This window comes from Rissa tridactyla, chromosome 20 (assembly GCF_028500815.1).
Source record: "Rissa tridactyla isolate bRisTri1 chromosome 20, bRisTri1.patW.cur.20221130, whole genome shotgun sequence".
Classification (NCBI taxonomy): domain Eukaryota; kingdom Metazoa; phylum Chordata; class Aves; order Charadriiformes; family Laridae; genus Rissa; species Rissa tridactyla.
This window is the reverse complement of record NC_071485.1, coordinates 5,451,063-5,463,638: the sequence shown is the minus strand read 5'-3', so window position 1 is coordinate 5,463,638 and position 12,576 is coordinate 5,451,063. Positions and strand designations below refer to the sequence as shown.

At 56.7% G+C, this 12,576-nt stretch overlaps 1 protein-coding gene across 1 annotated transcript in view; it reads left to right on the top strand.

Moving 5' to 3' along the window:
• The window catches only part of GFRA2 (GDNF family receptor alpha 2), a 31,418-nt gene extending 23,912 nt beyond the window's left edge, over positions 1 to 7,506 (top strand). Inside the window, exons 5-9 of the mRNA XM_054180915.1 lie at positions 3,660 to 3,769; positions 3,854 to 3,994; positions 4,079 to 4,254; positions 5,234 to 5,287; positions 5,741 to 7,506. Of these exons, the coding sequence (XP_054036890.1) occupies positions 3,660 to 3,769; positions 3,854 to 3,994; positions 4,079 to 4,254; positions 5,234 to 5,287; positions 5,741 to 5,869 (610 nt within the window). The 3' untranslated portion in view covers positions 5,870 to 7,506. The remainder of the gene's footprint in view (positions 1 to 3,659; positions 3,770 to 3,853; positions 3,995 to 4,078; positions 4,255 to 5,233; positions 5,288 to 5,740) is intronic.
• Positions 7,507 to 12,576: the final 5,070 nt, after the last annotated feature.

Below are 12,576 nucleotides of genomic sequence, written 5' to 3'. Positions count from 1 at the left end.
CCCTGGTGGCCGGGGCACTGCCCCACAGCTCCCCGTGCCACCGTCCCCTTTCCTCGTCCCCAGCCCAGCTCTGGCCCTTGCAGGCAGAGCCTGTCCAGCCCCACCTGCTGCCTGGAGCTGCCAGCCGGCGATTTGGCACCAATTCCTCCTGCTTCTGCTAAGATGGACTTGGCTCCCTCTCCTTTGATTTTTTTTTTTTTTTTTTTTTATTTTTCCCGGGCACTTAAAAGCAGAAATCTGAGAAACTATGGGCCGGCTCCAGTAGGGATTATTCCTGGCAGTTAGAGCCTCATCCAGCGACTGCAAACTCATTGTATACAACGGAAAGAGTGACATCTGGCTTGGATATTCTGGAAAGATTACCAGCTGGCTTGTCATGTATTATGAAAAGAATAACATTTGCCTTAGAGGATGCTACAAGCCAGGAGCAGGGCCCCGGGGAGCAGCGTGACAAATTTTCGTGGCGCTCGGTGATGAACTTGCCACAGTTCTTTAAGAGAATTGACGTGCCTTCGCCTCTAATTTGGGGAGAGGGGGAAATGCTGTCGGAAACTTTATTCCTCTCCCGCGGAGGGGAGGAGGAGGGAGTCCAGATACCTTCCCTGCGACGGGGATTGTGTGAAAGGAGCAGGGTTGGAGCTTTTCTGCTCTTCCCAGGCTCTTCCTTCTGCTCCCAGTTGGCAAATGGGGAGCAAAACCCCTTGAGCCGAGGCTGAATTTGGCTGTGGGGAGGGCTGAGTGCTGCACACACACAAAAAAAATCCCCTGGCAAAGCTTTTCTGCACACGCTGGGCTTCGTGCGCGGCTCCAGGAAGGGGAGAACGTGTGCCGAGGGCTAAGCATCAGCCCCGGGAACGGGCGCAGGATGGGAACTCCCATCTTTCCTCCTGAGGGAGGAAAATAAATGTGGGTCCGGCCAAAATAAACCCGCACACGGGGTGAGGGGAGTCGTGTTTGAAGGAGGGAGGGGAGGGACAGGCGGTGCCAGTTGCGTTACGGCTCTTTATTAGCATCCAGTGTGCCCGGGAGTTCCCGTCTTCTCGTCGGGAGAGCTGGAATAACCCAGATGGAGAGGCTGACCTTGCCCTGGAAACCTGCAGCCTGTCGGGAGGTTGGAAGTGGGTCAAGGCAGCTGGTGGAAGTGGGAAAATAATCCAGTTCCCGCTGCTGGCAGCCCGTCAGCGGGCGACAACTGAGCGCAGCCGGCCCTGGGAAGAAGCAAAAAGAAGGTACCCAAGTGCTCGGGTACCGAAGTTCGCGGTGGGGCGATGCTGGGGTCCCCAAAGGACCGGGGTGTCCCCAGAAGAGGCTCAGCCGCTCCACAGAAGACGGTTGCGCCGGTGGCTGCGAAACCCCGTGACCTGGAAAAAGCCCCAGTCACGGATGGCTGGAAACAGCAAAAAAAGACTCCAGGAAACCGCTGCGTTCCCCCATGGAGCATCCCGTGCTCTGATCCAGCCCCCGGCAGCTGTGCTTTATTCCTTCTTCTGTCCTTTCCCCAGTATATAGACCACGGAATGGCAGTGGCCGTCTGGCTCCAGGCTCAGCCGCAGCATCTCTGCTCCCCCCCGGCACTGGCTGCATTTTGGGGGTACCTGCCCCCCCCTCCCCCCCCAACCACTCCCTCAGCACCCTTGGGATCAGGTGCCATGAAAAGTGCCGGATGGATGTAAAGTATCGCTGCAGGTCCCTCCTGCTCCGTTCAGTCACCGCTTCATTTGTTCCCACCTTTAATTTCATCAAAACCTGGTGAAAACAAATCATTCCTATTTAGAAAAAGAAAAAAAATAAAACAAAACCCCACCGCAATTTCTACCCTTTATTTTCATCCGTTCTTATGGCTTTAGGCAGGTACTGTTGGATGATTCAATCCCCGGTTGGACAAAGATGACATTTAATTAAGAAGGAAGGAAAAGGGAGCTAAAGAAAATAATGTATGCCTTCTTCTTTCGGTATGAAGTGTGGGGGGAAAAAAAAAGAAGAGCCGAGGAGATTTTCTGTTGTGAAATGCAAGGTCTCATCGACAGTGTCAGCAACTTGGCGGCTTCGCGGCGATTCCTGCCCGTGATTGAGATCCAGCCTGGGCCACGGTTCAGCCTCGTGTCGCTTCGTTTAATGACTGAGTCCATTTGGAAAACCACAGCCCATCCATCTGCCTGCCTGGTCCCTCTCTCCTTCCTCTTCTGCATCCTTCCCCCGTCTTTATCCTCCTGCCTCGGTGATTCGGTTCATCCCAAGGGGGGAAAAAAAAAAATAAAATAAAAATCCCCAGAGCATCGCGTGGGAAGCGTGGGTTTGTGTCGGCAGAGCCAGATTATGGATACACCTGGAAATAACTGCGCTTCCATCGCTCCTTGGGCTTTTTCTGAGCAGTGGGAGAAGATGAGAACGGGGCGACCAAGCCAATAATTGGGTTAGGAGTGGAAATCGCCTCCTCTTGTCCCTTCTGTATTCCTCCTGGTCCTGCTGCCGCTCTCCCCATCTTTCTGCCCCCAAAGCCGAGTCTGGCAGGGCACGAGCATCTCCATGCCCCGAGGCCTCTGCGAGGTTTCCTTTGGGGTTTTTTTTTTTCCCTCTTCTCGGCTGCCAAAGCAAGAGAGGAAAAGACGTAACCCCCAACCTCGGGCGCTTTAATTTGCACTCTCCGGGCTTTAACATTTCAGGGGAGGGAAGGTAAAACCGAGTGGTGAAATTTTACAGTTGGGTAACGGCGCCGGGAGCAGCGCGGCCAAACGAGGTGGTGAAGTTTATGGTGTGCTCTGCCCGGCGGGAGGCGCTCGGGAAAGGGCCGGGGAGGTGGGGAGCCGTAAAGGATGGGGGCACGAGGGTCCCACACCCGGGGGATGACCCCCCATGGGTACCCGCCGCGGGCAGACACCCCTCCCTCGCCCGTGACCCTCCGTCAGGCTGCGGTGAGACAAGAATTATCACCTCCTGAGTCTAGATCTCATGTCGATCTCCTCCCTCTGTCCCATTTATCCTCTTTTTTTTCGCTTTTATTTTTTAAAATAAAAGGTCATCCCCCCCCTCTGCTCTGCCCCAGGGAGGCCCCATCTGGAGCACTGGGTCCAGTTCTGGGCTCCCCGGTTCCAGAAGGACAGGGAACGGCTGGAGAGGGGACAGCAAAGGGCCACCAAGAGGATGAGGGGACTGGAACATCTCTCTGATGGGGAAAGGCTGAGGGATTTGGGGCTCTTCAGCCTGGAAAAAAGCCGACTGAGGGGGGATCTTATCAACGCTGATCAATACTTCAAGGGGGGTGTCAGGAGGATGGGGCCAGGCTCTTCTCAGTGGTGCCCGGGGACAGGACAAGGGGTAACGGGCACAAACGTGACCGTGGGAAGTTCCATCTCAAGACGAGGAGGAACTTCTTTGCTGTGAGGGTGGCAGAGCCCTGGCACAGGCTGCCCAGAGAGGTGGGGGAGTCTCCGTCTCTGGAGACATCCCAACCCCGCCTGGAGGCGTCCCTGTGCCACCTGCTCTGGGTGACCCTGCTCTGGCCGGGGGTGGGACGAGGGGATCTCCAGAGGTCCCTTCCCACCCCGGCCACTCTGGGATTCTGTGACCCTGTGAAAAATGTTGCTCCTCGCTGCTGAGTTGCTCCCTGCCATGAGCGGCGGTGAAATCCCATCCCTCTCCCTGTTCTTCTTCGCACCCAGGTCCCGGCTGGCTGATTTCCACACCAACTGCCAAGCATCCTTCCAGTCCCTGACCAGTTGCCCTGGGGACAACTACCAGGCGTGCCTGGGCTCCTATGCGGGGCTCATCGGTGAGTGCCGGGGGGGTCGGGATGGCAAAGGGTCTCTGCCACTGCGGCCCTTCATCCCTCTTCCTCCTCCTCTGCTGGGAGCAGGCTTCGACATGACGCCCAACTACGTCGACGCCAGCACCACCAGCATCACCATCTCGCCCTGGTGCTCCTGCAAAGGCAGCGGCAACATGGAGGAGGAGTGCGAGAAGTTCCTCCGGGACTTCACGGAAAACCCCTGTCTCCGTAAGGCATTTCCCTGTCCCCCTCCTCACCCTGCCCTGTCACCCGGGGGGTGCAGCCCCCCCAATAAACATCTCCTGTCCCCAGGGAACGCCATCCAAGCCTTCGGCAACGGCACCGATGTGAACCTCTCCCCCAAGAACCCGTCACCCCCCATCACCCTGCCGCCGAAGACGGAGAAGAGCCCGGCCTTGCCGGACGACATCAACGACAGCAACACCATGTACGACACGAGCGTCATCACCACCTGCACCTCCATCCAGGTAGGAGACCCGAGCCCGGTCCCTGCTGCAAACTGGGGGCACTGGTCTGGACCCTCGGTGGGTCCATCAGACAGGAGATGGGCTGCAGCCCATGGACAGCAAAAAGTCCCTTTTTTTTGGGTGGAGTGGGTGGACTCAGTGCATGCAGCTCGGTCTGGGTGCCGTGTTGGTACCCAGATGCCCGGCAGGATCCGGCCATCCCTGGTATGGGAGGGTCTGGCGTGGGGAAGGGAGGGATCCATGCCCTCCCCATCCCCTTCCCTCTCTTGGGCATCGCCTGGCACAGGGCTGTGCTGGTGTCCTGGGGCAGGGGGGAGCCAGGGAGGGGGGTCCTGGGCTGGTGTAGCTGCCCTGAGCCCAACTTCTCCTGCCCCCGGCTCGTTTAGGGTGAAAACAGCTCGAATCCCACGTGGTTTTGGGAAACCTGAAAAAAATACCTATTTTCTTGTGTTGCGCCGGGCTTGTGGGTTCGTGCTTCTCTCCCTGGGTGGGAAGATGCTGCTGGGAGAGGAGTGGGATCGGGGCGGGGAGGGGTGCTGTGACCGGTGGGTGTCACAGCGGTGTAGGCAGGAGGATTTGCAGCAGGGAGCAAATCTGCGTGAGTGCTTCCAGCCTTATTTTGTTTGTCCTCTCTCCTGCTTCGGGCGGGAGCCCAGCCAAGACCCTGAGCCGCCGGGGGAGAAGGGATGAGCCCTTTTTCTTTCTTCTCTCCTTTTGCCGAGCTCTTCTGAGAGCCCAGGGCGTCTGAGGAGCACACGGGGAGGCTTCGTGCTCCGACACCAGCTTGTGCTCTGGGTCAGGATTGCCGATGCCCCACGCGCAGGGCTGCAGGCATCGCTTCGCACCCTCGCAGCGCGGCTCTGCAGCTCCCGGGGGGGATTTGGGGACCCCAAACCTCGGGGTGCGACCCCCGGCAGGAGCAGCCCCGGCTACACGTACCTGCCCTGAGCCTTTTGCCTTTCTCCTCTTTCCTCTCCAGGAGCACGGAGCAAAGCTAAACAAGTCCAAAGAGCAGAGCCTGTGCTATTCAGAGGTACGTTTGGGGCAGGGGGGAGCCAGGGAGGGGGGTCCTGAGGAACAGGGGAGCCAAGGAGGGGGGTTGTAAGGCAGGGTGAGACAGGGAAGGAGGGTCCCAGGGCAGGGGAAGCCAAGGAAGGGGTGTCCTGAGGCACAGGGGAGCCAAGGAGGGGGGTTGTGGGGCAGGGGGGAGCCAGAGAGGGGGGTCCTGGGGCACAGGGGAGCCAAGGAGGGGGGTTCTGGGTCAGGGGGAGCCTGGGGAGGGGGGTTCTGGGTCAGGGGGGAGCCGGGGAGGGGGGTCCTAGGGCTTGGGAGGGCTGCAAATGACTCGGGAAGGATATGCCAGACAAGCGCCGTGGCAGGGACCGCTGGTTTCACTGCCCAGAGGGCAAAAATAGGTGTTTTCCCAATTTGGATGGTTTCCCCGCAAAAGGAGCCTGATGAAACCCTGCTCTCCCCTCGCCCGCAGACCCAGCTGACCACGGACATCATGCCGGACCAGAAGACGTTTGTGGACCAGAAGGCAGGCGGCAGCCGACACTGGGCGGGCCGGATCCTGCCCATTGTGCCCACCCTCCTGCTGAAGCTGGTGGTATAGAGGGGGCGAGGAAGGTGGCCAGCGGGGACGGGGACGCTCGCCCAAGCGGGCTACCGGCACCCTCGCTCCCGCCTTGGCTCCTGCTGCGGCCGTGGGGAAGGGAAGGACCATCCCGGTGCCGGAGACTGAAACGCTCAGAACCAGCGGGGATGCCGAGCCCGGGCACGCCGGCAGCTGGAGGACCCTCACCACGCTGGGAAACTTTGGTGGTTTTCTTCCTATTTTCATTTTTTCCCCTCTTTTTTTTTTTTGTTTGGGTTTTTGGGTTTTTTTGGGTCTTTTATGGTGCGTCCGGGTTTCTTTTCTAAAGCAGGAGCCCACGGTTGGTGGTGAAATCCCCCCAAAGTGCCCTGCCGCGGGGGATCCAGAGCTGCGAATGGCACCGGGGAGGGACAATAATCCTCGAGCGGAGGTTATTTGCCGGACCCATCCGCCCGGGTGCACTGGGGACGGCGAGGTTTCCGTATGGGAGCATCCCGAAGCATGGACGTGCCGTTGGGAAGCTTTTCCGCATCCTCCAAGGGGAACTCGCTCGAGCTCTTGACGTTGTTAATTGGGGTTGGTTTTTATTTGCTTTCCCGTGGTTGGCGAGAGTTTTAAAATGGAAGAGAAAAGAAGCTCCTGTTCAAACGTTGTGAGGTTGTCCTGGTGTTCTCAATCTGTCACTCGGAGGGGGAGATATTTTTTATTTTTATTTTTATTTTTTTTAAAACCCGTGTCCGGTCGAATTTGGGTTGGGATCTGACCCATCAGTGGTCAGAAACCTCTATATATTCCTCTCCATTTTCTTTCTTTTATATATACATATATAGTATATATGTATGTATATAGCGTTCACCTATACCTACATATATGTATGTATATACATAACCATATACATCTACAGTGTGGCTTTTTTGATTTCCTTTTTTTTTCCTTTAGTTTTCAAAAAAAAAAAAAATAACGCTCAAATGGCAACAGCAACTTAAAAATGTATTATTGTAAAAGTTTATTTTTTTTAATAATGTCTATAATGGAGAAAAGAAAAAAAAAAAAAAACCAAAAAAATAAACCGAGAACAACCAACCGAGGACCGAAGCAGCACGAGCTCCGCCGAGCATCAACCTGTGCCGGGGTCTGTATCGGGCCGAGCATCCCGAGCCCCCCCGGGGAGGGGGGGGTGTGTGTGGGGGACACGATTTGGGGGACCCTTCAGCTGCAGAAACCGCAGGGATTTGGGTCAGTCTTCAACATTTTGCAACGCTGCCAACAATCCCCTGACTGTTTTGCTCCGGGAGACAGGCAAACAAGCAAACATTTCAAAGGAGCTGACACGTTCCCGTGCGGCAGGGTGGGGGGTGGTTTTTGTTGGTTTTTTTGTTTTGTTTTTTTTTTTTTTTTTTTTATGTGCAATAGCTTTGTTTTTGAAAATACCATCCCTTTCCCTTAACGTCTTCTTTTTTTTTTTCCCCCAACCTGACAACGCTTAGAACCAAACCGAAACATTGAGATTTGGGTCACGCAAAACATCGAGCTGCTCGAGTCAGATGAAGATATTTATTTAATTTTTACGGTTTTCTTCCCCCCCCCCCGCCTTTTTTTTTTTACGGCTCATGCCAGGGAGCAGAAACATCCACCCCCATCCAGCTCTGCCTGCGGAAAATGGGGTGTCGGGGGCATTTTGGGGACCTGGGGATGCTGAAATCTGAGTTAAAGGACTGGCTGGGCTGTTTGCAGGGCGCTGGTGGATAGGGGAGGGAGGAATATATATATATATATATAAAAATATATATATTCCCTTTTGCAGCGTGGAAAAAAAGAAAACACGTTTGATGTGGAAGTTGGCGCGGGGAAAATAAACATGTCACGTCTCTCGCAGGAGTCGCGTTGCAAACCCCGGCTGCTCTTTACCATATTCTCTCTCCTCCAACGGCCAGGAAAACGACAGCTCTCGCCAGCCAGAGCCAGATGCGCCGAGCGGTTCGGCACCCCCAAAATAAAATAAATAAAAAAAAAAAAAAGGCATCTAGGCGTGGAAGGCGGCATTTGAGGGGTTTTTCCAGCAAATTTTGGGGTCCCTCCTGTGAGCTGAAATCCCAGCTGCTCCCAGCCGACCTCCTGCTTCAGCCCAGGGTTCAGAGTTTCAGGATGGACCCCCCCACTGTGCACCGGCAGCGTGGTTTTTTTAAGGAAAGGGGATGTAAAATAGAGTGCGGCTTGCTCTTCTTGGGGGTGGTTTGATTTCCTCCTTCCCCGAGGAGGCAAGAAACGCTCGAGGCTGTTCTGAAAGGCGTGTGAACTCCTTTGCCGGGGAAGGTCAGGGAGAAACGTCTCCGTCCTGTAGCTGATGCCGTGTCTGGTTCCCGAAGGATACCCGCGCCCGCAGGAGGTGTCCGTCCTGCTCTCCGGCTCTTCCCGCGAAGGCGCAGAAAGCAAAGAGCTTCCAATGAGCCTGAGCTAAGAGTTGTCCCCTCGCTTTTGTGGGTGTTCTGGCGGTGCCCTGCCCTCCCGGAGCACCCATGGCCGTGCTGGTGGGCCAAGGGATGGGGCAGCACCCCTGATCCCAGCTCTCCCCCTGCTTCCCGGCTGGGTCCTATGCACAGAACTTGGGCTGGAGCTGCTGAGTGTCCATCCGTTGGGGATGGTGGCATGAGCCGTGCTGATGAGCTGCCTTCATCCAGGTGCCGGGTACCTCCAAGCTGCCAAAAGCAAAGCTCTTCGAGGTGGACGCGCTGATGCTGGGCCTGGGGAGGCCGAGATGCAAAATCCCGGCGAGCGAATCCACCCAAAGCCTCACTCAGCCGCTCTCTCCAAACACAAAGCCTTTCCTGGAAGGAGGGCGAGGGGACGAGATGCTCTCTGCTTGCGCAGCGGCGGAAGGAGGCCGGGGGAAATCGTTGTGGAGGATGCGGCGGAGCTAACGCGGCGTGCTAAAGCGCTGCCCTTCCCGCTGGCGGAGGCTACGTGAGGGACACGAGGATTGCGTTCACGTGGTGGTGTTTTGGGGACGGTCCTTTTCGAGGAGCAGCACAAATGGAGCCATGAGGGTCCAGGGGGTTCTCCAGCCCCTCTCAGCTGGAGCCAGACCTTATCCCACCTGGATTTGGAGACACCCCAGAGACGCCGGTGGGATGTTTGGAGACCTTGCGTGGGCCCTCCGGGGGCTGCATTGCAAACGGCAGCGGGGACAGTCCTGCTCCGAACCATTCCCACCCTCCTCCATCGTTGCAGGAGGGATGGGTCCTGCGTGCCAGAGGTGGGCGTGCGGGCAGCGGAGATGCTCTGCTGGTTTTTGGCTAGTGGGAGCTTCGGCGTGACCAGAGGACCAGAAACCAGCCTGCAAAATCCATGACCCCAAGGAGCCGTATGGAGCCGGTGGCTTCCAGACGTCCCAGCGGAGCGTGGGGTCCAGCGACTTGCACCTACCCGAGGGCTGTAAAGCGGGAGGGACCAGGACTGCCTGCAAACGGGATTTTCCTTCTCTTTTTCCTCCGCTGACACAGACCACACAAGCAAGATGGTGCAAGGGGGTGTCTGCCACCGCTTCCCAAGTCCTGGGGAACATCCGAAGCCACGCATCCCACGGGCAGTCAGTGGGCACCAACCCCTTCCCTGCCCGATGCCACCGTACCCCTCGCCTGCGCCTATCCTCTCTCCATGGCACTTCTCCCCCCCCGCAGAAAAAAAGGGATTAAGGGCAGTTCATTTCTCTAAGAGCAAGTTTCCTGGTGCTGCTGGTTTGGGGTTTGGTCCCCCATGGCACAACCCGTTTCGGCCCGTCTCTCCCGGCAAGGGCAGCTTCACCGAGAGGCTTTTCCAACGTGATTGAAAATAGGTGGGATGGCACCTTTGCCCTCTGTAATTAATTTGGTGTTCTCCTTTAGGCTTTAATAAGCGCCTGAACCAGCGTGGTCGCCCTGGTGTCATCTTCCTCCTCCCTCTTTTTAATCCCCTGTTAAATAAGTTGTCACCTTGGGACTCTCCTGACACCTCCAGGTTTCCCACAAGCAGATATTTTTGTCTCATTAACTTTCCCCAGCTGCTTCACTTCACAAGAAACATTTTTATTTTTTTTTTCCTCTCCCCATTGTGCTGTGTTTAATTTTAAAGGTGTAAAAAAATAACCCTTTACCGGCCACGTGGCGACGAGCAGAGCTGCGCATCGGGGATGGGGATGTGCCTGGAGCCGGGATGCTCAAGATTAGAAACATCTTGATCCTTGAGCCCAGAAATTCACTTGATGCTGGACCAGTGGGGAGAGAAAGAGGAGGACGTAGGAAACTGGTCCCTTTTGTTAAATAGGAGCAATTCCCACCAACCATCTCCTCAAATCACACATCCTCGTTAGCTGGGATAATTGCACCAGGGGAGGAAACCAGCAGGAGCCTCGGTGAGGGCTCTGCCAAGGCGAAGGAACCAGAATTGATTAATTTTCTTATCTTTAATATTGGAAGTGAAGCTTTGGAGACTCTCACAGGTCCTGGGGCCTCGGATTGCCCCGGGAGATTTAAAGGATTTGCGGGAGCGGGATGCCAGAAACAGGAACACCAGGACCCTCGGCTTCAACCCGGGGGAGCGGCTGGAGAGGTGATTTCACAGACTCCCAGAGTGGCCGGGGTGGGAAGGGACCTCTGGAGATCCCCTTGTCCCGCCCCCGGCCAGAGCAGGGTCACCCAGAGCGGGTGGCACAGGGACGCCTCCAGGCGGGTTTGGGATGTCTCCAGAGACGGAGACTCCCCCACCTCTCTGGGCAGCCTGTGCCAGGGCTCTGCCACCCTCACAGCAAAGAAGTTCCTCCTCGTCTTGAGATGGAACTTCCCACGGTCACGTTTGTGCCCGTTACCCCTTGTCCTGTCCCCGGGCACCACTGAGAAGAGCCTGGCCCCGTCCTCCTGACACCCCCCTTGAAGTATTGATCAGCGTTGATAAGATCCCCCCTCAGTCGGCTTTTTTCCAGGCTGAAGAGCCCCAAATCCCTCAGCCTTTCCCCATCAGAGAGATGTTCCCGTCCCCTCATCCTCTTGGTGGCCCTTTGCTGTCCCCTCTCCAGCCGTTCCCTGTCCTTCTGGAACCGGGGAGCCCAGAACTGGACCCAGTGCTCCAGATGGGGCCTCCTTGGGTCAGAGCAGAGGGGGCGGATGACCTCCCTCCACCTGCTGGCCACGCTCTTCTGGATGCCCCCCAGGATGCCCCTGGCCTTCTTGGCTGCCAGGGCCATTGGTGGCTCATGGTCATCCCGTTGTCCCCCAGGACTCCCAGGTCTCTCTCCACAGAGCTGCTCTCCAGCAGGTCACCCCCAACCTGTCCTGGTGCGGGGGGTTATTTCTCCCCACGCGCAGCGCCCTACTCCTGGGGAGGTTGCACGGCAGGTGTCTCTGCCCTATGAGCCAGGGCTGGGGACACCAGGGAGGCAAAAGGGGGTCTGGACTTGCCCAGGCCACTTGCAGCCACTGTCCCTGGGCAGAAGAAGGGCTCGGGGGTGCCCAAGAAGTCCCCAAAGCTCACGGGGCTGGCTTGAAAACACAGAAGGTTCCTACTTTATATATTAGCATAAAAATCTGTTTTTCCCATCAGCATGAGTGAGTTCTACCACCTCCCCTATAAAAAGGGGAAAGTTTATTTCAGTGGCACCCCCTGATCTCACCAGGCAATTAGGAGGTGGGTAACGAGCCCGGGGCTGTGGGGCTTTGCCCCAAGTTGTCTCAGCTGCAGCATCTCCCTGAGGGGAGCCGGGCTGGAGGATCCACGCGTTCCTCTCGATTACTGCCCGAATGGCCTCATTCCAGCAACAATTAGCAGCCTCCGAGGGACTCCTGTGTCCTGCGTTACACTTTCCTAATATAATTACCGCGGTAAATGAACAATGAATTAAATCAAGGAGAAAGGCGGGAGGAGGCACCAGTTGTGCGTGGCTGCCAGGGGTCACAGCTCCGGCTCTCCGGAGGCAGGCGATTCCTGGCATGTTCGAGGCTCTTCTTTTTTGGATCATCTTCTTCTTTGGGAAAGGGATGTCGGCAGGGATGGCGAGGAAAGTCCCGGCTCCAGCATGAAGAGGCGCAGGCGAGCACCCAGGTAGGTCCCCGCAGCATCGCCCTGCTGCCGTGCAGGTGCTGCACGAGCTCCTCCGGAGAGGGCAGAGCTGCTGGAGGGATGCAGCAGCCTCTGTGCCCGGAGGGGATTCCCAAAAGTCCGTTAAAATCGGGGAAAAAAACCCCAGGGCCGGAGCAAGAGCCCAGCGCAGGACGCAGGCTGCCTGGGGTGGAGAGCAGGGATGGAGTTGGGGGCTCCGAGCCAGCGGTGGATGGAGGGACACATCACACCTCTGCTGTGAGACCTTGTGAAAGGTGATATTTATTTTTCTTTTTTTATTTTAAAGCAAATTTTACGCCCTTGTAGCCACATGCTCCCATAGCGAGGCACCATCACAGCCCTTTTAACACGCTGGTACCCAGACGGCCCCACCGGAGCCGAAAAAAGGGGAGTTCTCCCTTCCCTTGGGCTGCTGGCGCAGCTTTGTGAGAGCAAAGGGGCTTTGGAAGAGAAACGTGGAGCCCCTTCCCCCTCAAAGCTTGCTATCATCCTTGCTTGTGTTTGCTTTCCTGCTGTGGAGGGATGAGATCTGCATTTACCGAGGGTCTCTGTGCCCGGCGCGGGGCGTGGGATGCTGCAAGGCTCTGCCGTGAGGATGCTCTTCTGCTTTTGCTGTCAAGAGGTGGGAAAAGCTGGAG